This window comes from Xyrauchen texanus, chromosome 21 (genome assembly GCF_025860055.1).
Source record: "Xyrauchen texanus isolate HMW12.3.18 chromosome 21, RBS_HiC_50CHRs, whole genome shotgun sequence".
In the NCBI taxonomy this organism is placed as follows: Eukaryota; Metazoa; Chordata; class Actinopteri; order Cypriniformes; family Catostomidae; genus Xyrauchen; species Xyrauchen texanus.
The window spans coordinates 29,986,577-30,014,539 of NC_068296.1; the positions used below are offsets into that span (position 1 = coordinate 29,986,577).

At 39.5% G+C, this 27,963-nt stretch overlaps 1 protein-coding gene across 1 annotated transcript; it reads right to left on the reverse strand.

Annotated features, from left to right (window-relative positions):
- Positions 1-1,857: 1,857 nt before the first annotated feature.
- Positions 1,858-27,963, reverse strand: LOC127661702 (solute carrier family 12 member 1-like). Its single transcript, XM_052152535.1, has 26 exons — positions 27,580-27,963; positions 26,060-26,197; positions 25,852-25,927; positions 23,057-23,152; positions 22,827-22,966; positions 21,619-21,729; positions 21,410-21,521; positions 20,408-20,535; positions 20,239-20,323; positions 19,876-20,027; positions 19,683-19,790; positions 18,454-18,577; positions 18,248-18,349; positions 17,167-17,322; positions 16,891-16,990; positions 16,661-16,772; positions 16,211-16,351; positions 15,618-15,724; positions 15,000-15,082; positions 9,554-9,682; positions 6,642-6,770; positions 6,040-6,151; positions 5,424-5,510; positions 5,172-5,307; positions 4,884-4,951; positions 1,858-4,340 (listed from the first exon to the last, which is right to left on the reverse strand). The coding sequence occupies exons 1-26, from the start codon at positions 27,820-27,822 to the stop codon at positions 4,205-4,207; spliced, it is 3,111 nt and encodes a 1,036-aa protein (XP_052008495.1). The 5' UTR covers positions 27,823-27,963; the 3' UTR covers positions 1,858-4,204.

Sequence of the window (27,963 nt, forward strand, 5' to 3'; positions counted from 1 at the left end):
GTAGCTAGCTACATGTAGCGAAGCTACTAACTTAACTACATTTTTCAGTAGCTTGACAGTAGCTCAGCTGCTTTTAAAACAGAGTAGCTTTTCCAGTAGTGAACTACTTTTTCCAGCAAGTAGCAGTGTTATACACTCACCTAAAGGATTATTAGGAACACCTGTTCAATTTCTCATTAATGCAATTATCTAATCAACCAATCACATGGCAGTTGCTTCAATGCATTTAGGGGTGTGGTCCTGGTCAAGACAATCTCCTGAACTCCAAACTGAATGTCAGAATGGGAAAGAAAGGTGATTTAAGCCATTTTGAGCATGGCATGGTTGTTGGTGCCAGACGGGCCGTCTGAGTACTTCACAATCTGCTCAATTACTGGGATTTTCACGCACAACCATTTCTAGGGTTTACAAAGAATGGTGTGAAAAGGGAAAAACATCCAGTATGCGGCAGTCCTGTGGGCGAAAATGCCTTGTTGATGCTAGAGGTCAGAGGAGAATGGGCCGACTGATTCAAGCTAATAGAAGAGCAACTTTGCCTGAAATAACCACTCGTTACAACCGAGGTATGCAGCAAAGCATTTGTGAAGCCACAACACGCACAACCTTGAGGCGGATGGGCTACAGCAGCAGAAGACCCCACCGGGTACCACTCATCTCCACTACAAATAGGAAAAAGAGGCTACAATTTGCAAGAGCTCACCAAAATTGGACAGTTGAAGACTGGAAAAACGTTGCCTGGTCTGATGAGTCTCGATTTCTGTTGAGACATTCAGATGGTAGAGTCAGAATTTGGTGTAAACAGAATGAGAACATGGATCCATCATGCCTTGTTACCACTGTGCAGGCTGGTGGTGGTGGTGTAATGGTGTGTGGGGGATGTTTTCTTGGCACACTTTAGACCCCTTAGTGCCAATTGGGCATCGTTTAAATGCCACGGCCTACCTGAGCATTGTTTCTGACCATGTCCATCCCTTTATGGCCACCATGTACCCATCCTCTGATGGCTACTTCCAGCAGGATAATGCACCATGTCACAAAGCTCGAATCATTTCAAATTGGTTTCTTGAACATGACAATGAGTTCACTGTACTAAAATGGCCCCCACAGTCACCAGATCTCAACCCAATAGAGCATCTTTGGGATGTGGTGGAACGGGAGCTTCGTGCCCTGGATGTGCATCCCACAAATCTCCATCAACTGCAAAATGCTATCCTATCAATATGGGCCAACATTTCTAAAGAATGCTTTCAGCACCTTGTTGCATCAATGCCACGTAGAATTAAGGCAGTTCTGAAGGCGAAAGGGGGTCAAACACAGTATTAGTATGGTGTTCCTAATAATCCTTTAGGTGAGTGTATGCTACAGCAAGTAGCATTATTATAATATTTATAAATATACAGTATATACAATTATAATAATTACTATAATGCAGAACTGTTTGATTTCTAAATTTCTTAGCATTTAATTAACTATTAGTTTAATGTAAAATGATTGGTAAAATTATGTTTTGTTTGAAACAATTTTTCAACTTTTTTCACTAAGGAGCCAATTTAAAAATGTTTGTTTGATGCATTTTTTGGAAAGAGCCATACAACAAGCTAATAATATACTATTTTCAAAAACAAAGTTTTTCAATAAAATAAAATTGCCCATAGACTACTCAAACATGATAAACAAACAATTTTGCAAAAATTAATAAGTAACATTTTGTGCGGGTCTCCATAAAATGTATTTTACAATTGTTCATGAAAAATTATACTTTGCTTTTGGGCTGGGCAAAATGTAAAAAATATTTCAATAATAATCGCATTTAAAATATCTATATCCGATTATATGGTCAACCCCCAAGGTCAGTGAATATTTTTGCTTTATTGATTTTGCTTTAAAAATTACAGAAATGTATCGAAACATGAAAAAAGACATTTATAAAGTCAAATTGCACTTTAAACAAAATTAAAAAAGCAATTAAAATAATTAAGTGTTTAAATTTTTTTATATATAACCACTTCCCCAAATACAAACATTTACCATCTCCATCAGCCCCATTTGCCATTACGCAAGTATCAGTAGGTGGCAACAGGTGCAAATTAAGAACTAAAGACAATTAAAAATGTAAAGATAATTAACAATGACCCTTAGCACACAGCCAAGATAACAAAGGAGTGGCTACGGGACAACTCTGTGAATGTCCTTGAGTGGCCCAGCCAGAGCCCAGACTTGAACCAGATTGGACTCTCTGGAGAGATCTGAAAATGGCTGTCCACTGACGCTCCCCATCCAACCTGATGGAGCTTGAGAGGTCCTGCAAAGAAGAATGGGAGAAACTGCCCAAAAATAGGTGTGCCAAGCTTGTAGCATCATACACAAAAAGACTTGAGGCTGTAATTGGTGCCAAAGGTGCTTCAACAAAGTATTGAGCAAAGGCTGTGAATACTTATGTACATGTGATTTTTTTCTTTTTTTTTTTTTTCTATACATTTGAAAAGATTTCAAACAAACGTCTTTCACGTTGTCATTATGGGGTATTGTTTGTAGAATTTTGAGGAAAATAATTAATTTAATCAATTTTGGGGAAAAAAAGCTGTAAGATAACAAAACGTGGAAAAAGTGAAGCGCTGTGAATACTTTCTGGATGCACTGTATATATTACTGAACCTGCAGAGTTGCATTAACAATGTGTCAGTGCGAACTGCTACGTGGAAATAAAGTGAAACTCACAGCACCTCATGAGATGATCAGAGATCATTTGCAGCATTCTCATAGATTACATTATTCTTCCAAACAGTTTTCAGTTGAATGAAACAGATAAAAATGGATTGATAACTCTTTACATGTGTGTGTTCCACAAGACAGGGTCCCGTTGCACGTGTCTGAACAAACAGCGAATCAGACACGAGCATTGACAGCTTTTCTTTTGACTGTTCTTAAAAGTATAATAAAGTTTGTTTCTTTCATTGTGAAACGAGGCCCAGAACTCTATGCATGTGCGTGTTTTGGAGAAGCGCTTTCATTGCACTCGTGAATAGCAGAGCTCACTGCACACACATCAAATCAGACGTGTATTGGCAGCTTTTCTTTCATCTGTTCTTCAAAATATAATCATGTTTCATCAAATGCACCTCTTTGTGTCTAATTTCTTGTAATGTATGACTCCGTGAAGTATATAAAAAAAATCTGTATTTGGCAGGCGCTAATTTCAAACCTTGTTCACCAGGAGTAGGCTGTATTACAAATTCAGGAGAATTTGAGAATTGACATCAATTTCAGGTTCCCGACCCCTGATCTAGGATGACCATCCATCCACTTTTTTCGACCTGAATAAAGCGAACAAATATTTGCAAAGCAACCTCTGTATGTGACCTGTAAAGCACTTGCATGTCCACCCAGGTGAGGGGAGAAACAAGCCCTGAGTCTTTATTCACATATTATCCACACTAAATATTATGTGACAAGAACAAAAAATGCCTGCCCAAGGAGAGTTTGTCATAAAAATTGGATCTTTAGGGAAGTAGGCTACACCTGGCCACAACAGGGCTGAAAAGTGTGAAGTATAGTTTAAAAAAACTTTTTGTTTTTATTTTATGTTATTTTTGCTGTTCTCTGTTGTATTTTATTTTATGGCCATTATAAACTGTAATAACTTTACTATTCATTAAATGTTTTAAATACATTTAATATATTTAATTAAACACATTAAATGTATTTAATTGATACATTAATTAATAAATGTCATTAGTCTACATTTTTATATTACTATTATTGGTTTGATAGTAACATAAAAAATATTGCCTCATTAAGTAGCTTCAATGTAGCTAGCTACCTTTTGATAGTAACTTGTAGTGTAGCTAACTACTTTTTCAAAAGTGTAGCTTGACTGTAGCTTAACTACTTAAAATTATGAGTAGCTTGTAGCTTGTCAAACTACAGTTTCAAAGTAGCTTCCCCAACACTGGTTAATTGTTCATCTTTAAGTTTGTTTAAAAATGTTTTTCAAATAATAAGTCATGAACATTTGCAGTGAAAATTCATTCAGTTTATATTCAGCCAATTCATTAGTCACATAATTGCACAATAAGCACACTGCAGAAATAGTAGTTTTGTGGTATGCTGTTCTGAACATAGCCAATGTGTTCTTTGTGTGTTGACAGTGTCTGTGCATTAAGAGTTGGTGTTTATTATAGAGTTTGTGGGGTTTTTGTGCTGTTCATGAATAGAAGGTCAGCACACTCTTGTGGTTTCCCCGAATCAGGACGGTTGGTGGTAGATTCTTCGTGAGTGCGTCCAGCCAGGCCATATACAGATGATCAGACACGGAGCCTTTACGGGCGATGGGCATACTCCTGCCACACAAACACATACATACATTTTTACATTCACGATCAGTGTACTGACACACACAGTGCTAAGTAGAATACTTCTGAATTGTAATCTGGTACTGATTACAAATGACATGACTACATAAAATTCTAGTCAGTAATGTCAAATATTGGATCATTTTTTAAGGTAATCTAATCTGATTGTTTTTGGATCATTTTTGGATTACTTCTGAACTAATTCTTGTTTATTTGATGTCACATGCATTTGAGTAGGATAACGTTGTCCATGTGTCATAAGAGATTAGACCAGTTATATTTGCGATCCAATGTCACAAACCCCAAAAGGAATCAATAAATGATTAACAATTTTCAGTTTTTTCCTAAATAATATGTAATCATGTAATCCATAACAAAGTAACTGTAATCCGATTATGATTATTTTAAAATGTAATTGAATCTAATTACAAGTACTTTATTTTTGTGATTACATATCACATGTAATCCGTTACTACCCAGCACTGAACACACATGTAAACAGCAGGCTGTAGTAAAGTGGGTGTAACTTACACCACGATGAGTTTAGCAGCTCGAGAGCTCTCCTGAAGAAGCTCGTTCAAACGCACCTGCAGGTTTGTCTGAAGAGACAGAAAAGAAGGAAAAGTTATCAGACAGATTTATTCACTCGTGAGTAATCCTAATTTGCATACTTATACTTAATGCTACAAGTATGTTGAGGGCAGTATTAGGCAATAAAGCATGCATGCACACTAATCCTAATCTTAAATAGTATGCACATTGGGATGAAGCACAATTTAATCTTCATTAAGAATTTAATAATCTTCTCTTGGACTCTACCTTATCTTCAAAGGCCTCAAGTTCAGCATCAGTGATCTTCCAGGGATGTTCTTTTTTCAGAGCTTCAGCTTGAGTCGTCTCCTTTGATCCCTCATGCATACGAAACGGCTCGATCATGTCTTTAAATGCTTTCCAGCTGACACGCGCACACACACACACGCACACACACATACAGTGAGGAAATGCATTCACAACATGCAGAGTGTGTCAGTGAATTAAATAAGGATTCATTGGTGTGTTTTACATAAATACCTCTCAGCACTGGGCCTGACATTGATGTCTGTAAAAACTTTGATATCGTCACATTTGATCCTGAATTTCTTCAGAAGGGAATGCATTCTGATAGAAAGTAACAGTTCATATATATTGGTTAGTTGTCAGCATCTTTCTGTAGCTGTTTTATTAGAAGCAGCTCTGAGAGACACAAGTTTTTCTGTAGTTCTGTTCACACAGTTATTTACTGGAGTCACAAACAATTCATTCCTGAAACACTCACATAGTGATAACCGCATTTACATGAAATCCACAGGTGTGTATGGAGCCAAACTGAACAACTAGTAGTTCATACAGTGATGTCACTCTCTTTTGGACACTGACAGCTCATCTGAGTACCAGAGTTTTGTGTATTGACTCATTCACATTATCTCTCTTCAGCTTAGTTTCTCCAATTTAATAGATATATTACACCCGAAAGAGAGCATGCCAAATCAAACAGATGCCGAAAACATCACTATGTCAAACCATTTTTTTTTTCGGAGTAGGAGTATTCCATACACACGTAGAACAATTCATATTTAAATGTGGTTGTCACTTCCAAAACTTTGCATTGTGTCCGTGGCCTGTGTTTGTGTGTGTTATTTTAATGTACTCCTCTTTGTCCTGCTCGATTCGTTCAGACTGCCCAGGGAAGAAGATTCGCAGTTTGCAGTCCTTCCATTTCTTTCGTGTGGTCAGAATGTGAGGCAGCAACAACGTTAGACCTGAAAAATGACAACATGTTTTAAACTTTATACGGCACAAAATATAACAAATCTGCACTGCAAAAAAATATTGTCTTAGTCTTTTATCTTGTTTTCCAGTAAAATGTCCTAAACAACATATATCTGCTTGACAAGTAGAACTGCGTAAGATATAAAAATACTTTCAGGGAATATACGGAAACTTGAATTAAGTTGAATTTTCTTACAGCCCCATTGACAAATAGTTTTTTTGGCATTTGTTGTTGTTTTAATTATACATGTAAACCTCACATTAGGTTTATACTTAAATCAAGAAATAAATATTTGCCAATGGGGTAACTTAACTTAATTCAACACATATTCTCTGAAAACAAGTCTTATTATCTTATACATTTTTAAAAATCTCTTTTGTTTTAAGGTTGTTTTAAGGTATTTTGATAAAACACAGCAAAAATACAGATTTTGTTTTGCAGTGTGACTGTGGCATCAGCATAAATTTGTTTAGTTTCACCTCCGTCATCGAACAGCCACCACACGTCAATTGTCCCTTTGTCCTGCTTCTTTTTAAACTGGCTGCTGGCCTCCACCAAACGCTGGTTCATCTTAGCCAGATCTAATGCTTGGGGAATATCCAGAGAAACTGATGAGAGAATGAGAGGAAGTGAAAAAAACAAAGGGAGAGTATTAAATGTACAGTGATAAGAATAATAGTTGTGAGAGGGATTAAGTACTAAGGACTGAGTAGCAAAAAACTGGCTCAACCAATAGTACGAGTTTGGGGCGGGACTACCTGTTTGAAAGATTGGGGGATGGTTTAGGAAACCTGTTTGAAAAGTGTTATAGTTCCAATCGGTAATGCTAGTGGCACAGAAGTTGCACACTGCAGCTTTAATTACAGTAATATTGATATGAATCAAAATATGGCATTATGTGAATGTCACTCTACAGGCTTGTGCTCAAGAGATGTTAATTTGCTCAATGTATGCACTGTATTCATATTCTCATATGTGGTTTATAAGACTGCAGTGTTGGTAGTTCAGTGATTATAGACATCAGCACAAAAGAAGACTCTCAAAATCAAGGCAGATTACTCCAGAAGGCCTGCAATTAGTGTTCAATGAGTCGTTTGATATTAGACCGCCTGCTTAATGACATGCAACCAGCCGAATTATTGAATCCCTCTTTCAAGAGAGGCAATCAAAATAAACTCATCTTAAGTGGGGATATTAGTAAATGCAAAGAGACCGGAGTCTGCAGTGTTTAAAGCATGCACTGTTCGGTCATTTCTTTTTTTTTTCTTTTTTTTTATAAAACTGGTTTCCTTTATCTGATGGGCATGAGACTTGGTGATTTTTTGTCCATTTCATATCCGAACACACACACACAAAGTTTATTTGCTCATACTAAGTGGCAGAAAAAAAAGTCACACTTGTAATGTTCTCAGTCAAAAGTGACCGCCATGGGAAATGAATGGGAAACACTAAAAATCATATATATATATATATATATATATATATATATATATATAATATATATATATTTTTGCATAGTTAATTATATAAAATCTAAAAAAACAGCCACAATGCAGAAAAACACACACAGACATGAAGAGGTGAGACTACCAAACATCAAGAGTGCAAAACACACACACACACACACACACACACACACACACACACACACACACACACACACACACACACACACACACACACACACAAACACACACACACTGGTCAGACTATAAAACAAAACAATTCTTTTGAAATTTGTCAAAAAGTAAAACAGTCAGCCACAATGCAGAACACACACACACACACACCAAAATAAATTGTTGAGACAATAACACATCTACAATGCTGAACAAACACACACACACAAACACAAACACACATTCATCTACCTACAACCAGGGATAAATAAGGTTATTACTTGTTTATTTCAGGAAATATTTGGAAGCAGTCTGTCTGCACACACACACACACACACACACACACACATGCGTGCGCACACACTCGCACCTAGATCAAAGACATTCAGATCAAAGACATAAAGATCAACGGGAAAATGTACACTCTTTGTAACATCATGCTCAGGGTTGACTGTAATAATAATGTGGCATTGTTGCAAAAAATGACATAAATAACATAAAACAAACCAAACAAAATGCTAAACTTTGACAAAAGTAGTCTTTGATAATGTTTAAATTTATACCTAAATGCAGAACTTGACAAAATCTAGAATCCATCTTCTCTTCACCCAGGGATGAATAAGTAGCTCTCTGCAGCCACCTAGTGTTTATACTTGGACTTTAATCTGGTTTTCAACTATTTTTATATTTTTAAAAATAGACACCACTGTTTGATTCTTGAGACTTTACGTTTTCAAACGGTATGTGATTTAAGAGGATTGGATAACAAGGTCTAAAATACCCCAAAACACACTCAATATGCACAACTCTAGTCCTTTTACATGACTGAAGTTAGATTTGTTACATTTCTTTTAAAGCAATTCAAAAAAGTACATTCTTAATTTTTCCGGGAATGTGATTCCATAATAAACAAGGCGTAAGGGTTAAGCTTGCTCTGTCCTTTTAAAAACATTCACATATGAGTGTGTATTGTGAAATGAAATGCAGGCGAGACAGATTATGTTGAGATTTTAGGACATAGTGCTCAGTGAGATCGTAGAGAAAATTCGATTATATCTCGGTATAACAGTTTTACAGAGAAGCATTTAATCAGGTTTTACTACAGCGGTCGAGCTCCTGCTTGAGGGATACACTTAAAAACCTCTTTAAGATCACAAGATTCAATGAATCCACCAGCAAGTTTTATGTTTAGGGCCAAAAACACTGAAAAACTGTTCCAGAGTCAGCGAGTACCTGGTTCTTAGATTGACATGTCTTAGGTCTAGTCTCGATCTGGTCTTGACTCCAACTCTGATCTTTCAGGCTTTTTCTTGAGACCTCTCAAGAACACATAAAAATTGCCTTGGTCTCAAAACTTCTTGGTTTGGATATGGGTCTCAGCTTAAGTCTTGGCTTATGGTCTCAGAAAAGGCTGCAGTCTATTAACAAAGTATTATACAGGTCACCAAGGTATCTTCACCTTTACAAGGAATTTGCATGAATCGCATGGCTCTGAACTGGCACTAGTTTCTATATTTGAGTTAATTGAAGGTCTTGGTGAATGTGGTTTTGCCAAGAAGGATGTGTTCCTAGATAAACATCCTTTTTGGTGCTGGAACAACTTTTCTATCAACAAATCAGATGTAGATCAACAAAAGATTTAGATCCAAGAACACGTGTACTTGGCAAAATCACATTGCCCATGGGTTTTAGGTTCTAGAAATGATATGACTTTGGTTCTTGGAAATGTCTGAATCAAAATATCACTGGTCAGAACAAGTGGAGAGCAGTACCTCTGCTGGTCAGCTCTTCTTTGGAGGCTTTTTTGGGCCTCTTGAAGAACCCTTTTATTCCCTGTGCCTGAAAGTCATTCTCCTCCATCTCCAGTACTTGCTGCTCCATGATCAGACGCTCCATTTCCTCTGACAATCACAAAACCGTGCACATTCATGATGTAAACATTGGAAACTTTCAGTGTGTTGTTGAAAATGTTATCATGAACATGATATCAGAATCATGTGCAAATAATCTGTTTTCTGAAGCCTAATATAATGCTGTTATCAAAGAAGTCTAACAGAGGTCCAGAGTTGACTCGTTATCAGCTGTGATAAGAATTAAAGGAATATTCTCGATTCAATACAAGTAGAGCTCAATCAACAGCATTTATTGCATAATGTCTATTACCACAAAAAATCATTTTGACTCATAAAAAAAGATAAGATGGAGGTTACAGTGAGGCACTTACAGTTGAAGTGAATGGGGCCAATTCTTGGAGGGCTTAAAGGCAGAAATGTAAAGCTTATAATTTTATAATGTAACCCACACAAGAAGAGACAGTCACAATGTCCATGGGGAGCCCAAGAGACAGGGCAGAGGGAGGTGGTGCCGCAGGAGGCTCTAGAGGCGGAGGCCTGGAAGGCTCTGGAGGTGGGCCGAAGGAGGCTTTAGGGGCGAAGGCCTGGAAGGCTCAGGAGGCGGAGTCGATGACTGTGGCGCCGTGGGAGGCTCTAGCGAAGTAGGCCTGGAAGGCTCTGGAGGTGGAGCCAAGGGAGGTGGCGCCGTGGGAGGTCCCCGAGGCGACAACCTGGCAGGCTCTGTAGTCTCGGGGGGTAGAGCCGTAGCAGGCTCGAGGGGCGGAGCTCTAGAAAGCTCTGGAGTCTTTGGGATCAGAGCCGTGAGAGGCTCGGGAGGTGGAGCCGTGGGAGGCTCTGGAGGGGGAGCCGTAGGAGGCCCGGGAGGCGGAGCCGTAGGAGGCTCGAGAGGCGGAGCCGTAGGAGGCTCCAGATGCGGAGCCATAGGAGGCTCTGGAGTCTTTGGGATCAGAGCCGTGAGAGGCTCGGGAGGTGGAGCCGTGGGAGGCTCTGGAGGGGGAACCGTAGGAGGCCCGAGAGGCGGAGCCGTAGGAGGCTCTAGAGGCAGAGTCCTGGAAGGCTCGAGAGGCCCGGGGGACGGAGCCCTGAGAGGCCCGAGAGGAGGAGGAGCCCTAAGAGACTCGAGAGACGAAGCCGTGAGAGGCTTGAGGGGTGGAGCCATGAAAGACTCGAGGGGTGGAGACCTGAGAGGCTCGAGGGGAGGAGGAGCCTTGAGAGGCTCGAGGGGAGGAGGAGCCCTGAGAGGCTCGAGGGGAGGAGGAGCCCTGAGAGGCTCGAGAGGGGGAGGAGCCCTGAGAGACTCGAGAGGTGAAGCCGTGAGAGGCTTGAGGGACGGAGCCATGAAAGACTTGAGGGACGGAGCCCTGAGAGGCTCGAGGGGAGGAGGAGCCCTGAAAGACTCGAGAGGGGAAGCCCTGAGAGGCTTGAGAGGGGGAGGAGCCCTGAGATACTCAAGAGGCGAAGCCGTGAGAGGCTTGAGGGGTGGAGCCATGAGAGACTCGTGAGGAGAAGCCCTAGGAGGCTTGAGAGGGGGAGGAGCCCTGAGAGACTCGAGAGGCAAAGCCGTGAGAGGCTTGAGGGGTGGAGCCATGAAAGACTCGTGAGGCGAAGCCGTGAGAGGCTTGAGGGGAGGAGGAGCCCTGAAAGACTCGAGAGGGGAAGCCCTGAGAGGCTTGAGAGGGGGAGGAGCCCTGAGAGACTCGAGAGGCGAAGCCGTGAGAGTCTTGAGGGGTGGAGCCATGAAAGACTCGTGAGGAGAAGCCCTGGGAGGCTTGAGGGGTGGAGCCGAACCCGGCAGAGCCGTGGAAGACTCTGGGGGGCGGAGCAGAACCCGGCAGAGCCGTGGAAGACTCTGGGGGGCGGAGCAGAACCCGGCAGAGCCGTGGAAGACTCTGGGGGCGGAGCAGAACCCGGCAGAGCCGTGGAAGACTCTGGGGGCGGAGCAGAGGTCGATAGAGCTGTGGAAGACTCTGAGGGAACCTCTGCGGTCTTGAGCACAAGACAAGACTGGGGAGAAGGGGCCCTCTTCCTTCTCTTACGTCTTCGGCCAACAGGGGACGTGGCCATGGGGACGGTCGAGGCTACAGGCGCTGGCTCTGGGGCGGTCGAGGCTACAGGCGCTGGCTCGCTGACCGTGGCAGACATAGGCGCTGGCTCGTTGGCCGTGGCGGGCATGGGCGCTGGCTCGTTGGCTGTGGCGGGCATGGCCGCTGGCTCGTTGGCCGTGGCGGGCATGGCCGCTGGCTCGTTGGCCGTGGCGGGCATGGCCGCTGGCTCGTTGGCCGTGGCGGGCATGGGCGCTGGCTCGTTGGCCGTGGGCGCTGGCTCGTTGGCCGTGGCAGGCATGGGCGTTGACTCGCTGGCCGTGCCAGGCTTCGAGGCTGGGGCCGTGACAGGCTTCGAGACGGGGGCCGTGACAGGCTTCGAGACGGGGGCCGTGGTGTGGAGCGCTGGTTCAGTATCTGCCTCCCCCACAGTAAACGAGGAACCAACGCACAGCAGGGCGAGGTCAATAAACTGAGCCAGGTAGAGAGAGCAGCGACCACCAGGCATGTATGATCAAAATTCACCTGGTTGGCCAGGGCACAAAAATCAATAACATAAGCCTCCAAGTGTTGGCTCCCCTGACGCAAAACCAAAAGTCGGGCCGCTGGCTCCATAATATCAAGGGCGGGGTTATGAGTTACACAACCGCTGCCTTGCATAAAAAACTTTTGGTCAGCATCCGAAGAGCCATAAAACCTCTCAGGGGGTTGAAGGCTTACGGCGCTCGGGGATGTGTTGGGAGCATAACCGTCTCAGGGACAGACACAGGCGGAACAGGGTGAAACCAATCAAAATTCGCACGTACCTGCTGTCCCTGGGCCGTGAGCGCTCGGTCATGCCTCCAAACCGTAGCTCCTCACGCTGAATGAGACGTGTACCTCCGCTCTAGTGAGCTGCGCGAATCCTCAGCGCGGGGCATTGTGACTGTCTTCGGTAACGGTTGGTTATTCTGTAACCCGCACAAGAAGAGACAGTCACAATGTCGAATACAAACGGCTTTATTAATTACAAAGTGTGCAACAGTACAAAAAGGGCCAAACCAGTGAAGAGTTGTCGAGGGAAGCGTAGGGTCAAAAGCCGGGGAATCAAAGTATAAACAAGGGGCAAATCCAAAGAGAGAGGTCGAGGAAAACAGTTAACAATTAGGGCGAAGAACTAGACGGAACTAGCGGGATCAAAGACAGGGGAACAAGGGGAGCTGGCAAGCTAAGGGGTAAACAAGAGGGGGTCAGAACTAGACAGGACTAGCGGGGGGCAAAGATACGGGAAATTAAACACAATAACCAACACCCATGCAGCGAAAGGGTGGTGATATATATAGGGGCGAGTGCAGGTGTAAATCATGACAGGTGATGAGACGAGTGCAGGTGAAACTAATGTGCAGGAGTGCAGATGACGCGAGTGCAGGTGGGCATAATGTTCTGGGGATTGGAAGCGCGTGAGAAACTCGAGGAAGGGAGATTGCCTACGAGCATGTGAGCGAGTAGGAGCAAAGTGGGCGTGAGGGCTCGAGCGAGCAAAAAGAGCGTGAAAAGCTCGAGGGGGCGGAGTGAGGGAGTGTGCGTGTGTGTGCTAGACGAAGCGGGGATGGGGCAGAGGAGCGGGGTTCGTGACATATAAAAGCAACCTTCTTTTAAAACTTGTGTATTATTTGAACTGTAAAGTTGTTTAACCTCTTTAACTCTGCAGATTTTATGTCACAAAAAATGTTTATGCTTAAAATGCTCAAATCACCGAACATATATGTGGTATGTTTGAAAGATTAGAATCTGAACTTTTTATACATCACTTCTGCATCTGTTACATAAAATGAAAAAAATAAGGCCTGCAAAAATTCACGTCTCAAATCAGCGCCACCTAGATGTCATGTAGTATGACGTCTTTAAAATAGTACTTAAATAGACAAACCATATATCAAATGAAAGCTCTCTTTCCCGGTTTATTATGTTGCACTAATACCACAATCACTGCTGTAATCCCCAAATAACTAAAACTTTATATCTGCCTTTTCCTTAGGCAGTTTTCTAAAAAATGAGCCATTTTTACTTAACTGTGAGCTTGCTTGTGTGAATAATCCAATGTTATATCTTAGATGTCCAGAACAAAATATGTGGTCCCTTAGGAAAAAAACACGCTAAATAAATCATTGGAAATATACAATATGTTATCGACTATTGATTATAAAATGGGAGGATCTCAGCTTTCTAGTGACACCTAGATTGAGCTTCTAGACAGAGACCGAGATATTCGATGAAACATTGGGTGTGGTGCATGAACTGAAAATTAGACTGAATGTCTATGGACGAGTGATGGTTAAAATGCGTTAGAGCCTACATTTCAGATCGGCATTTTGTGAGGGAAGGTGATCGAGGAAAAAAAATTTCAGGTACTTCATGCCATCTAGTGGAATAAAATAAGACTATTTGCAGAGATGGACCAGAACCAGAATTACATGCTTACAAATTTAGGATTTCCAAAAAAAAAAAAATTCTACTCATCATAAGATTGTAAACATATACAATATTATTTATGAATAAATTGAGTCTTTTTATATTTGGGGAGTTTCTGAAAATATTAGATACATGTGGCAGGATGGAGAGCGGGGCCGGGTCATGATCCTACACACCCGGTCCAGTATTAGGCTAATTAAGCCTCCCGAGAGGGATAAAGGTCGACTGCAGAGGATCGTGCGGGAGAGAGAGATCGTTTAAGGACATGTCCGTCATATGTGTGTGTTTGTCTTTTGTTTAAGTTGTTATTTAAAATATTATTTATATCGTCAAGCCGGTTCTCACCTCCTCCTTTCCATTGAATACGTTACAATACATTTTTGGCAATTAGTCCACTGTATGTGTAAATGGTGAAAAAAATTGCATATGGAAACCCAAAAATGCTCCAGAGTTGAAGAGGTTAAATTACCATTTTTACAGTTGTTTTTGGGGTTTATGGTGTTACGTTGTTATGGCAACGTAATGGCAAGTTGTAAAATTGCATATAACTTTACACAGAAAAGGTAAGTAAGCTATTTTTTTACTCTTAAATCATGTTAACACAAATTTTGTTTGCGTTTTGTTGCTATACTTTTGAAACAGTGAGTATTTGGTTGTGCTCAACATTATGCCACAAATGCTCTTGACTGATATATTCCTTTTAATATCCTGCTCTTGACTGATTAATATTAATTGAATCCACTGGCTATTAAACATGTCTGATAAATTGATTGTGATTGTGTTATACTTGAGCATATAACATACATGTTTGTGTTCTTGAGTAAAGTATGGCCTTAGAATGGCAACTGGCATGTTTGTTTTTTAGTATTTACCTTCTGCTTTGAGTATGTGTGAGATGTCCATCCCTTGACTGATCCTCAATATTACTGACCCCTGCTCGAAATCAAATGCATCACTGCGGGGGATGACAAACAGTGTGTTAGAGGACAGACAGTGGTGTTGTTATGTTTACCTTGTCTTGTTTCACTGTTGCCCTTTTGTTTGTTATTTTTGTCACTTTTGTTATTCCTTAGTTTTCACTTTTGTCACCCTTGTACCTCCATAGTCTTCCTGTCAGCCCTCGTGTTCACTGTTCATTGTTTTCACCTGCCCTCGTTTAGTTTCCCTTTGGTTTCTGTTTATCACCTTATCATCTTGTTTGAGTTCTGTTTGTTCATTGGTCCCTTTTTCCTATGTTCATGTATTTTAACCCTGGTTTTTGGTTCAGTCCTTGTCTATCGTTGAGTGTTGTTAGCTGGTATGTTTTCCCTTCCCGTGTGTTCAGCTTTATGTTTATTTCCCCATTGAGGGTTTTTCCTTTGTGTTTATTTGTTTATTTTGATCATTCAATAAAGTTAACTGCATTTGGATCAGCACCTCCTCGTCTGCCTCGCTGCTTACTCATTACAGGTGTGTGTGTGCAGAGAGAAACAGACAGTTTGAAGACTCACTGTAGAATTCCCACATAGCTCTGAATGTCCTGTGGTTTGGCTGTTCTCCAGTCACGCTTAAATCCCACCATTACAGTGTTAGGCTTCATTCTGCCGAGACCTGATGCCTACACTCACACACACACATGTACACACACATGTACACACACATTTACTTAAATCTATCTAAATGAGGACATTCTGTACCTTAGTCTTCTATTGTTTTTATATAATGCAAATTATGGTTGAATGTCATTTCATCCTAAAATAAATAAGAAAATACATATAAATTATATTTTGCATAAAGAAAACAAAGGCTATTTTTAGGACCAATAAGAATGAGAGTTTTTTTTTTGCATTACTGTATATGGAGAGAAATGTGTTTAATTGTCATGAAAATAAAACAAAGTAAACAAATAAAAAAAATTACAATAGTTTGGACATGTTCTTGACAGACATTTGACATTCAGTTTTCTAATTAGTATAGACTAATCCTAACCCAAACCCCACCCCTAAAAAGATCACTTGTATTTTTAGAATTATATTAATTATTTTATTTGATTCAATGTGCAGCGACTGTGTCGTGTGTTATTGGTGTTTATGTTTGGATTGACCTGCAGCAGCGTTTCTGCTCCATCTCGCAGGTTGTCACTGGCGACAGCCGTATAGAAAGCTTTCCGCTTGTGTTTATTTAGCCACAGCTGATTCTGTTCAACAGCATCACTGATTTCCTGCAGATGTTTATTGCGCTGACCCTAAAACACAAATACACAGTTAAGTCGTATCAGCAGGCAGCAGGTTTACAGGCTCTTGGTGATATCAAATATTAATATCACCCTACAGTGGCATTAGATGGATGTGTTAGAAGAACATGTTAAATATGTCTGGTTGTTAGATATGTGTGTATGTGTCGAATACATGAGAAAATGAAAAGGGAAGAATCTAATGAAACCTGTCAACTACATTTTTGATTCACCTCTTCACACCAAAATTAAAAGGAAGAAATTCTGCTGTTAGTTTGACAGTGATGAGTCTTCTAAATGTCCATGATAACATCCACTCACCACAAACACCTCACAGGTTAGACATAGCCCATAATTCTTCGTGAATGAATGTGCGATGTCCAGCAGCGCTGGTCTGGTTCTTGGAGATCCTGTCAGGACCAGACACTGCGGTCTACATCAGGACAGAAAGAGCAAAACTAGAATCTTATAAACATTTCATAAACAGTCCTTGTTATGAAATGCAATTTTTTCAAATGAAAACATCATTGTTTGATTCGTCTTGTGCTCACCGAAAGTTCTTGATGTGATCGTCTACGCCTGATAAAGTCAAAGCATTGTTCACAGCGTTTATGAATGTCACCGCTTGAGTGGACGAACCCCAGTTGACATCTGAGACACACACAGAAGGATGCTTCACATGTCTGTTCAACTCATTTACCTTTTAAAAACTGCATTTTATTTTGTTCATGTAAGAGTTTTATTTTAGTTTTTTTCTGTAATATGCCGTTTTGACCCTGTTTGAAACCTGAATGATGGTTTGTGTTAAAATATCTTTGCTTTCTTACCCGGTTTCTTTACAGTAACGTAGATATAGAGGAAGAACTCAATGCCGTAAGTGAGCAGAGCCGCCCACCAGTTTATCACAAACATCACACCACAGCAAAGCACAGCACCGAACAGAGATAGCCACATGTTATAGTATTTATACGCTGGCCTCCAACCTAAGCACAAAAATACACATTATAATATCATCGCATGACTCATACCAATACATAATCATAGTGGACATATTTGTTGCAAGCTTTGCTTAAATTGATTGTTCACCCCAAAATGTAAATTCTCTCATTATTTACTCACCCTCGTGCCAACCCAACTGTGTATGACATTCTTTTATCTTCTGAACACAAAAAAATTTACATTCACCTGCGTTTTATGGACCTAAAGAACTTAGATATTCTTCTAAAAATCTGGCATGGCATGAGAGTGAGAAAATGATGGAGAATTACATTTTTGAACCGTTTTAAAGAATCGCCTGAACAAACTGATTTGTTGAAATTAATCTGAATTCCTAACCCTGCTGTAGATAAAAACAACAACAACAACAACAACAACATCTTATTAGAGTCATTTGCTCGGCAATCGGAGTAAACTGGCCTGTAATGGAGCTCTGTTCCTAATTGTAGTGAGCTGCCTTCCTAGACAGCATATTAAGCATCATGCTGATGAGGAAATATCAAACTGCATTCCAATGAACTTTGTGAAAAAATTCAAGTCCACTGAAATGTTGATTAGGATTAATCAGATATTGAAACATATAATAGGTGATAGAAAGTAGTTAAATCTAATTAAAATTGAATATTTCACCCAATAATTGTGTCTATTTTCATGTTTATTTGAGTATTGTGTCAATAGGCTGACAACTTGCTAATGTCAAATTCTATTGAAATCAATTGTGAGTCAAGTCTCATTTTCTTAACGTGTGTTGCACACAAAATTGCTGCCTGAATGTAGAGCTTTTTGAAAATAGTAACTTACAAGGTTCCATTTTAGTTAGGATGCAATTTTTGAAGGTAGCTGCCTATGTAGACAGTAGACAGCAAAACAGCACACTAGACTTTGGAACAGAGATTGTTTGTGTGTGTGTACCTGGTGATTTAGCATATGACGCATGGAAGCAGGAGAAGTTGATGAGTGCATATGAGGCCAGGAAGAAGTTGGAAATGATTGGAGCGATAGTGTTGAGCTCAGCTGAGATGAATAAAAACAGCTCCATCAGTTAATGTTTAAAGAGACATAATCAGTCCTTTATTTAAAATCTTTATATGAAATCATATAATCACTGTTATATTTACCAATGAGGATGAACGCCACTGCGATGATGAAGGTCAGGAAGTAGCCTCTGATTGGCTCGTTGTTTTTTCCGTGACCTTTGGCAAAGAAATGCAGACCTGTGTAGATGTTGTCTTTACACAGAGCCTATAGAGTCAATTAAAATTTTCAAGTAAAATTTAGATCATGCACCTGAAATCCAGTAAAAAAGACTTTTAAGAGCTTCTTTACAATGTCCTCCTCATGCAACTCGCATGACTTAACATTTAATCTTTTATTGTTCATTGTATTTGAGATTATATTGTATTTTAAGATGATCTTGAAAAATGTCTGAAGCTGATCAGGTATTTATTGGGTTTTTAAGATTGACTATCTTTGCAAGCAGTAAAGTATGGTAAAAGGAATGTTCTAGGTTTGATACAACCTACTCTCTCTTGACAGTCTTTGTGGCATAATGTTGAATACCAAAAATAATTTAAACTCAACAAAATAAATTCAACTCAGAATTACAGTGGAAGTCTAAGGGGAATCCTTGCACTGAATGGTAAAATACACAATATTTTGGAAGTGTAGCCACAAGACCTAAACAGTATACGTGATAACAAGTCTAGTGTGATAGCATCGTTACAAACCCTGTTTATACAAATTTATATCCAATATTTCCACTTCTGTCATTACCATGTAAAGTTGAGTATGGATTATATATTCCACCTACAATGAATATGCTGTTGACATGGAGCAAACTCCACCTGGAGGAATTAAATCAATTAAACATATAACCTGAAATTCTAAAGGATGATTTAGACACTTTAAAGCTCAGACTGGGAGCTTTAACAAAAATGTACAGTAGGCTTCAAATTTCAACCTTTAAATGCCTTACAATGTCTTGCCCCATAGATTTCTATTATATGTGCATGATTGTAAAGGGTCTGCACTTATATAGTGCTTTTTTTAACCTTAGAGGTTACACTCAGGTGTCCCAATCACCCATTCACACACACACACACACACACACACACTCATACACCAAGGCGCTAGCCTGCCATTGGGAGCAACTTGGGGTTCAGTGTCTTGCCCAAGGACACTTCGGCATGAGGTGTCGTGTGGGCCGGGAATCAAACCACCAACCCTGCAATTGGCAGCCGACCCACTCTACCACCTGAGCCACAGCTGCCCAATTGTAAACATGATTTTTGCTTGCATTTTAATAACTGAGGGAGGTAGTGATAACATTATGCCTCAGATGTTTTACCTGGAAGACTTTGGGTGCACTCACGAGAGACGCAAGAGCCGAGGAGAGAGTGGCGGAAAATGTTCCTGCTGTAATGAGAGGACCGAATCCAGACACCAGGGTCATGACCTATACATACACAAACACACACTTTCACTTTATTGCTGATTTAGTCCTGTAGTCTTGTAGGTTCATGTGTGTTTGAGGCTCCCACCTGAAAGTTGTTCATCAGGCCATAGTTGCATTCGGTGGTCTGACAGATAGAGAAGTCGTAGCCAAAGTCACAGGCTGAGGAGAAATTACAACTCGCTCCTGGTGCAATCGTTTGGTTATGGAGACCAGTTGCATCTCGAACGACTGTGACAGCTGCAAAGAATATCAACATAAACATTCGGTTAACGTTTGTTTCGTTTCCTGTCTTTTTCTGTGGCTTACATCATGACTATGACAGGAGTGAACGTTTATACTTTTTGTTCTATGAGTAAAACGCTGAACAGCTCTTGGAAAGTATCTTAGAGTGTATTTCTTACTTTTGACTAGACTAATATAAACTGATGCTGGTGCTTTGAGGACTCACAAACACACAGTGCGATGCCCAGATACGTAATTCCTGTTATGAAGATGGCGAGCAGTGTGCCTTTGGGAATGGCATCTTGAGGGTCCTACACAATCATGGCCACAACTTAAAACAGCATTTAATTTATAAGAACAGTCAGTTTAGAAATAAACCAGGAAGTCGCTCTTACCTCCAGATCTCCAGAAATGTTTGCTCCGGCCAGAATTCCAGTGGCTGCAGGGAAAAATATGGCAAAGACAGAGAAGAAATTTTCTCCACTACGGAAGTCCGGGACAAAGTTCTCCTTTGCAATGGATTCTGTCGCAAAAAGAGATGAGAAATATTTGGTGCAGTCTACAGCAGAATTTTTGCTTGATTTATTACCATGCAGTTTTTGAGTCAGTGTGGGAGGAAATAGTGTCTATGTGTGTGCCAATTTAATGGGATGAAATAATTTCATCCCAATCTCATAAAACCTTTTACTAATTCATAGGCTTTGGCGAAAGTTGTCGCACAAAAATCATCAGCGTTTCGAACACGCTTATTTTACTTACATATTTTAAGTCCTTACCCAAACCCCATTCCTAAATCTAACCATAAAGTGGAACATTTTACCATGTTTGAAATTGGAAAATGTTTTGCATACCATGAATAAAATGAAATATGAGGGTTTTGAGAGGACATGGAGAAGCATATAAGATCGGTTGGTGTTAAAGTAATATGTTTTATTGTATGATTTCGCCATCTCATAAACATTAGTAACCATTATTAGTAACCACATATTTAGGATCCTCCTATCCCTGGTGGAAAAAAAACAAGATAAAATCAGCCTAAAGGTGGTTATCTAGTCTTAGCTAGTCTCTTGGCCTAATCGGGCTGGGAAGCATTTCCAAAAAGCATCATAAGCCTAAGTAGATCATAGAATGGTGTCTGTGTTCATCTTAAGCTTGCAATGCTTGCTAAGACTGGTTTAAGATATTTTTGTTGGGACGCTGGTCTCTAAGTGTCTATGGTGATCACAATCTTTCTTTTCCCACACTTTGGTGGGAATTTCTTGGAAGTTGAGCAATAGGGTTGGAAATCAAAACCAAATCTTGTTCTGAACCTGTTCCATGTAAACTATATATATATATATACATACTGGAACCAAATTATTTTAATTTATGTTTGTTCCATTTACTATTTTTCTCACCTCGATAGTTGAAGAAGCCTTTGGAACGTTTGTCTTGCGTCGATGGAATCACGGTTCCCACAAACACATTGACGATTGCCACCAGCAAGATTACCAACAAAACAATCTGAGCCTACAGAGAGAGAGAGAGAGCAGGTGAGAGGTCACCATGAGAAACTGCTGACACTGCTATCAGACCAACCCCAGCATGCCTCAATGCCTGATCTCACCTTTGCCTCCCATTCCATTCCTGCAGCAGTGATGCCCAGCAGCAGAACTACAGTAATACAGCCAACAATTCTGATGTCATTCGTTGGATCCACTATGATGGCGTTATTTTCCTGCAAAGGCCAGACAGAATATAATATATACAAAATAATGAATATTACACCTGATTTTACAGAATTTGCATGTTGGTCCAGGCTGTTTTGTGCTGCTTTGATGTTGGTCTGACTGGTATACCAGCATAACCATGCTGTTCTTTAGCAAAAAAAGAATCAACCAGCATGGTCTTTCTGGTGAAGTTGGCTGACTAGTAAAATATCATGGTGGGTCACCAGTAGGGTTTGGAACCTGGAATCATTTCTTGTTCAGAAAATTAATTAAAAAAAATTGAAAAATACATTAACCGTATGATTTCCAGTACTTTCGGTTAACGGTTCCAAAATGTACAATTTCCAACAATGCGGAAGGAACACCGTACTAAAATACTCTGACAGTGTTTTCTGTAATGCTATTCTGTGGCAGCACTGCCCCTCTACTGAATCTATAGCCAGAAACAAACCAGTGTAGTCTGATTCCCGAGCGAATGACTGAAACGAGCCGGTTCTTTTGATTCAACAGCAGTGTTGGGAGTTAGAACTCCGTCAAATGTTTATTATTCCTACATGATGGTTTACAACATTCAGAACATAACTAACAATAGTGCTGCTGCCAGTTTAACAAATTCATCCCTTACAGCTGGGTGATCTACCAAAGCTTTGCGAATCGGTTCACTCGAGTCATTAAAAAAGAATCAGTTTGATCCATTTATTGCTAATTCTACAGCATGTACCATTCAGTGCTATCAGTGTAGTCCGATTCACGAATGTGTGACTCTTTTGAGCTGTAATGTTTTAGGCTAAGGCTTGTGAGACTTCAATCATGCATCCAGCATAACCAAATGTGAAAATAATTTTCTTAATTTCCTCTAAAAATATCTAAACATCCTTAAAATAGATTTTAGTTTTATTATTATTCACTTGAGAAACAAAATTGTGTAAAACATTTACACTTGCTTTACACTTGCAAGATTAATCTTGTATTAAGTTTTACGATTTTTATTACCCTGTAGACAAATTAATTACCTCTATAAAACAATAATCATGTTTGTGGTTTTGGAGTTCAGTAGTGCATCAAACATTAATCTGAGTTAGCAACATCACATGGCTTGTCGTACCTTGAGCAGATCCACCACTGTTTCGGCAAATCCCACCACATACATTGCCACAGCAACAGCATTAGCAAACGCAAAGATCAGACCGATGGAGCCACCGAATTCTGGGCCCAGACTGCGGGATATGAGGTAATATGCTCCACCTATAGCACATACAAACACTCACATGAGTACAGTATCAGGACCTGTGTGTGTAGCTACTGTTGATCTCTATTAAACGTGTATATTTTTACCTCCTCGTACTACACCATTGGTACATATAGCGGACATTGACAGACAGGTGACACTGGTGACCACCATACTCAGTAAGACAACCACCATCCCCAAACCTGAAACATAGACACACACACAAAGACAACCTTCAGGAAAAGAATTGCACACAATACCAGAGACAACATGCTTTGAAACAATTTAGGGTAGACCAGGCTAGTTGTCATACTTTTCTCTCCAGTAAATATTTCTCAGAACAGGCTACATTTTTAAAGTGATTTTCTGAATAGCCACATACCTTGAAGTACCACATGTTGACCTTTTGTGATAGCTTGCCTCAATAGCGGGGACACATTTCCCATCACCCCACCACCACAACCACCAAAACAAAATCTTTGTGCCTTTTTAAATCTATGCCTGCATTAAACAGCCTATTATAGGTTTTTCAGAAAAAACACAATTCATAAAAATATTTAAAAAATTACGAAATAAAAACAAAATGGAAAAGGTAATGTATAAAAATATAAAAACAAAGTGATATATTAATAAATTGTATATTTGTTTCCCCAATAAAAATGTGACAACTTGACCGAACATGTCTTTCATGAAAAATGTCCTTTGCACACAATTAAACATTATGGCAAACATCTGCCTTCACAATATAGTTGTTGACCCGTGCCATAATGTATGCCAGTGTGGTTTGATAATGTTTGCTTGTTAACCCAAGAGCTATAAGAAAAAAACTGAAAAAGCGATTGTACCCAAAATACAAATCTTCTGGACTTTTGGCTCCTAATCTTATTGTTACTGAGATGCGCATTTGTGACAACTTTCCTGTGTGACAACTAGCCTTGGTCTCCCCTATATTTTAAAGCCTTGCATAATTAATGTAGCTACATTACAGTCAAGCCACTCTTTTTTAAGTAGTTAGCAACACTGAAAGGCACTGACAAATATAGCTACATTGAAAGTAATAAAGAGTGAAATATATTTTTAAATACAGTATTGTACCTGTGTGTGTGTATATATATATATATATATATATATATATATATATATATATATATATATATATATACATATATATATAAAACAATTTTTAGAAAATTACATAATATGTTTTTACAATTAGAGCAGTATTTATCTGGCACAAAAAATACTCTCAATTAGGGTGACAGTAGGGAAGCACCGATGTTTTGGCAATTATTGACTAAATTAAAAACATTCGTATCAATGAATGCTACACGATTGACTGAAGTTGCAAAATGGATTTGTGTGATTACTAATCCTTAAAAGGCTGCATTTTAAACTGCTAAAACAGAAGTGCAAATATGTTTTAGAAGTACAAAATAACCTTGTTTCATATCAATCATCATTTTATAATATTAAGTCATTTTTGTATCTTTTTATCTAGAATGTATCTTTCACTTAAAAAATTGGGCCTTTCATGTGTTCAACAGATCCAATCCACTTTTAATGGAAATTATTTATTGTTAGAATAGTGAAAAAGCTTTTGTTCCTCTTTGTCAATTTTTTTAAACTTTCCTAAGTAAAACAGTGATCTGATGACAAAATAAGATAAGTTGCATAATATCGTTATTGGTATTGTTAGCAACTAATATTTTTTTGCTAAAATCGTTATCGGTCAAATATTTGCATATCGGTGCATACCTACTTGACAGGAGTTAACTCAAATAAACTTAGACTAATTAAACATTTAGACTTAATAAATACCTTAAAGGGATAGTTCACCCAAAAATTTTATTTCTGTAATTTACTCACTCTCACATTGCTACAAACATGTATACTTTCTTCTGTAAAACTCAAAAGATGTTAAGCAGACTGTTAGCCTCAGTCACCATTCACAATCATTGCATCTTTCCTTTTATAAAATGACAGTGAATGGTGACATCCAGTCATATGAGGTGAGTACATGATGACAGAAATTAGAACTATCCCTTTAAGGTAACTTACATTTTCACTTTTTACAGTACATAAACCGACCCACACTCGCTCATAAAGATAATTCTCAGTTCAATAAAACACACTCAAATCTCAGCACACTAGAGATAAATCCTACTTATATTGTGTGTTATCAGTGTGTGTGTGTGTGCTGTAGCTGCTGTGTTTGTTCAGTTTTATAATGAGATTGTTGAGGAATTAAAGCTCTTATCGCCTGCAGTCACTCACACCTCATAAAACCCAGCATAACGCAGTGAGTCTCTGATGGTCTGTAATGTGTTCTGCCTCCAGCTCAAGGTGTCTGAATGGCACTGAACTTCCAGGAACCTCCGAAACTTTCACAGAAACTTAAACGTCTGATGCGCTATTAGTTACACACCATAAACATCACCAATAACCTTCAGAGCATTTCACACCACCAGAGTCAGAGAGCAGCGGGGAGTTACTGAACTAAACCTCCTGAGAAGAGCCTTGTAAGCTCACGTCTCAACGATGTCTCAAACTGCTCAGATTTGAATTTCTAAAGTCAGAGATCCTACATTTCTCATCAACTCCTTCCAAGACCAAACTAGATGTTTAAATTCTCTGAAGATACTGCAAATGGTGTTTGCCCATGTAAAACACACCTCCACACTATGCTAAGGTGTTCTGGTTGGTTGCAAAATGGTTGTTAGAGTGTTCTGAGTTCTGCGCAACCTCAGAGTATATCTTTTTCCTATGTGTGTGTCTGAACTAGGGTGAGATCAGATTGTGTCTTTGTGCACATATGAGGGAATTCAGTTTACTAAGTTGAATATAGATGGGTTTGTGTGTGTAAACTCAAAGTTTATGAAGGACACAGGGGTGAACTTCTCACCTATTCCTGCTTGTCCAAACACCCATGAGAGCCGTATGAAGAGCATTACACCCCAGATATTCAGCATGCATCTGACCTGCAAACACATAGCAGTCAAACCACACCCAGAGCATGTGTACAGCATGTTATAAAAGCATGTTGAAATCTTCACAATAGACATGCTACTATCAACTTTCTGATGGGCGGTTGTATCTTTTCTCTAACTCACTAGAACTCCTTTGATCCAACCGAATTTAACCACCCCTCCTTCATCCTTGCCCTCCAGTGGGATAATAGACTCCACATCACCCAGTGTTGAGGTGTCGCCCGCTTCTCTGTCCTCAGAAGTGCTCTGAAGATCTTCATTCTGATGATAAATGGGCAGTTGACATTAAATAGCTTTACACTGTACTCCATCTAAAACTATTTTAAAGGGTATTTTGCTCATTTGTATGATTATTATTGTAATGCAGCTTGTATGATCTCATTGTTAATAGAAAGAATACATGCATTATTTGTATTTTTAGAAGTATACAAAACAGAAGTAGTGAAGGCAAAAAGGTGATTAACATCTGAAAAACTGGTGACTCAATATTTTCCATTTCCCTTCTACATCCATATACTGTATATATTTGACCTACAATCTCAATCTTGATAAATGTCCATGGACACGTTAACTATGCAACTAAACATGAATCATCTCATACAGGAAAAGATTGAATGTTTTTATTAGTTCTGAAGGTAATATACATTTGAAATGTGCCTTCCGTGCTGTTGTGTCTTATAGTAGCATTTTGCATGCAAGCACTCAAACCTTGACTCAAACATTCTGCTTTTGATGCTGTTTTTTGATGTTGAGTTTGCCGTTTTTCATTAGTCATATTATTTCTTGCAGTAGAGAATGTGAACTAATAGATTGGACACATTCTGCAAACGAGTTTCTCCCACGTCATTGATCTGTGAATGCATTCTTTCTGGATCAGCGCAAACTTTTTAGCCCTTGTTTGCATGAATTACCCTGTTTATGGCCAACAGATCAATGCATTAGCCGCAGAACATCGTTACTCATAAACCAAGTGCTTCTCACTCTGGCTTTCTCATTAGGTTGCATATTGATCTTTGCTTGTGCTGGGTCACAGCTAGGCTACTATTACGACACCCACCACTGTAATTAGTTGAAATTGGCTTATAATAAAACCACTATCCTCAAAAGCCTGAGGTATGAATCATGCATTTGATTTCGTGGTAACACTTTACAATAAGGTTCTATTTGTTAACATTAGTTAATGCATTAGGTATCATGAACTATGAAAAATATATTTATCACAGCATTTATAATCTTTGTTAATGTTTGTTAATAAAAACACAATTGTTCATTGTAAGTTCATGTTAGTACATAGTGCATTAACTAATGTTAACATATACAACTTCTGATATTACAAATGTATTATTACTATATGTTGAAATTAACATCAACCAAGATTAATAAATGCTATAAAAGTATTGTTCAGAGTTTACATCATGACAAACATAACTTCAGACTAGTGTCTCTCAGCTTTTGACTAACAGTGTATTTTGTTAAGATACTTTGATTATGTTATTTTTCTTGATACATCATAGTACAATGATTCTTACTGTCTTTGTTGTGGGAAAAGTTGAACATAAAGGCCTCAATGCAGTAAAATGCCTGAATGCAAGTGAGAATTTTGAAGTTCCATGTCTTGAGTTCTGTATAAGTCTGTCACTCACCCTCTGAAAAACATCATGCAGCTGCTGTATCGAAGGTCTCACCAATCGGTGTCCACTGATGCTTGCAGCGTTACGATAGAAGTTGATATTTGGCACACGGTCCAGAGTGTTGTGTCCAAAAGCGCTGAGCACAGACGGCCGGGCATCTCGATGCTCACCGTTTTTGAAACCGTTGCTGGAGAAAGACGTCTCCTCGTACTGTGGAGGATCATCTTTAGATTTGTCAAACCCTGGGTTCTCCATCAGCAACTTTAACTCTCTCTGAGGGGATTTAGTCAAACACTGAAAGCGTTTGAGCCACTTCCAGATTGATTCTGTCTTTCTTTAGTTCTCAGATAGACCTGGTACTGTAGAATCAGACCCTGTACAGCATTTAGTTTATGT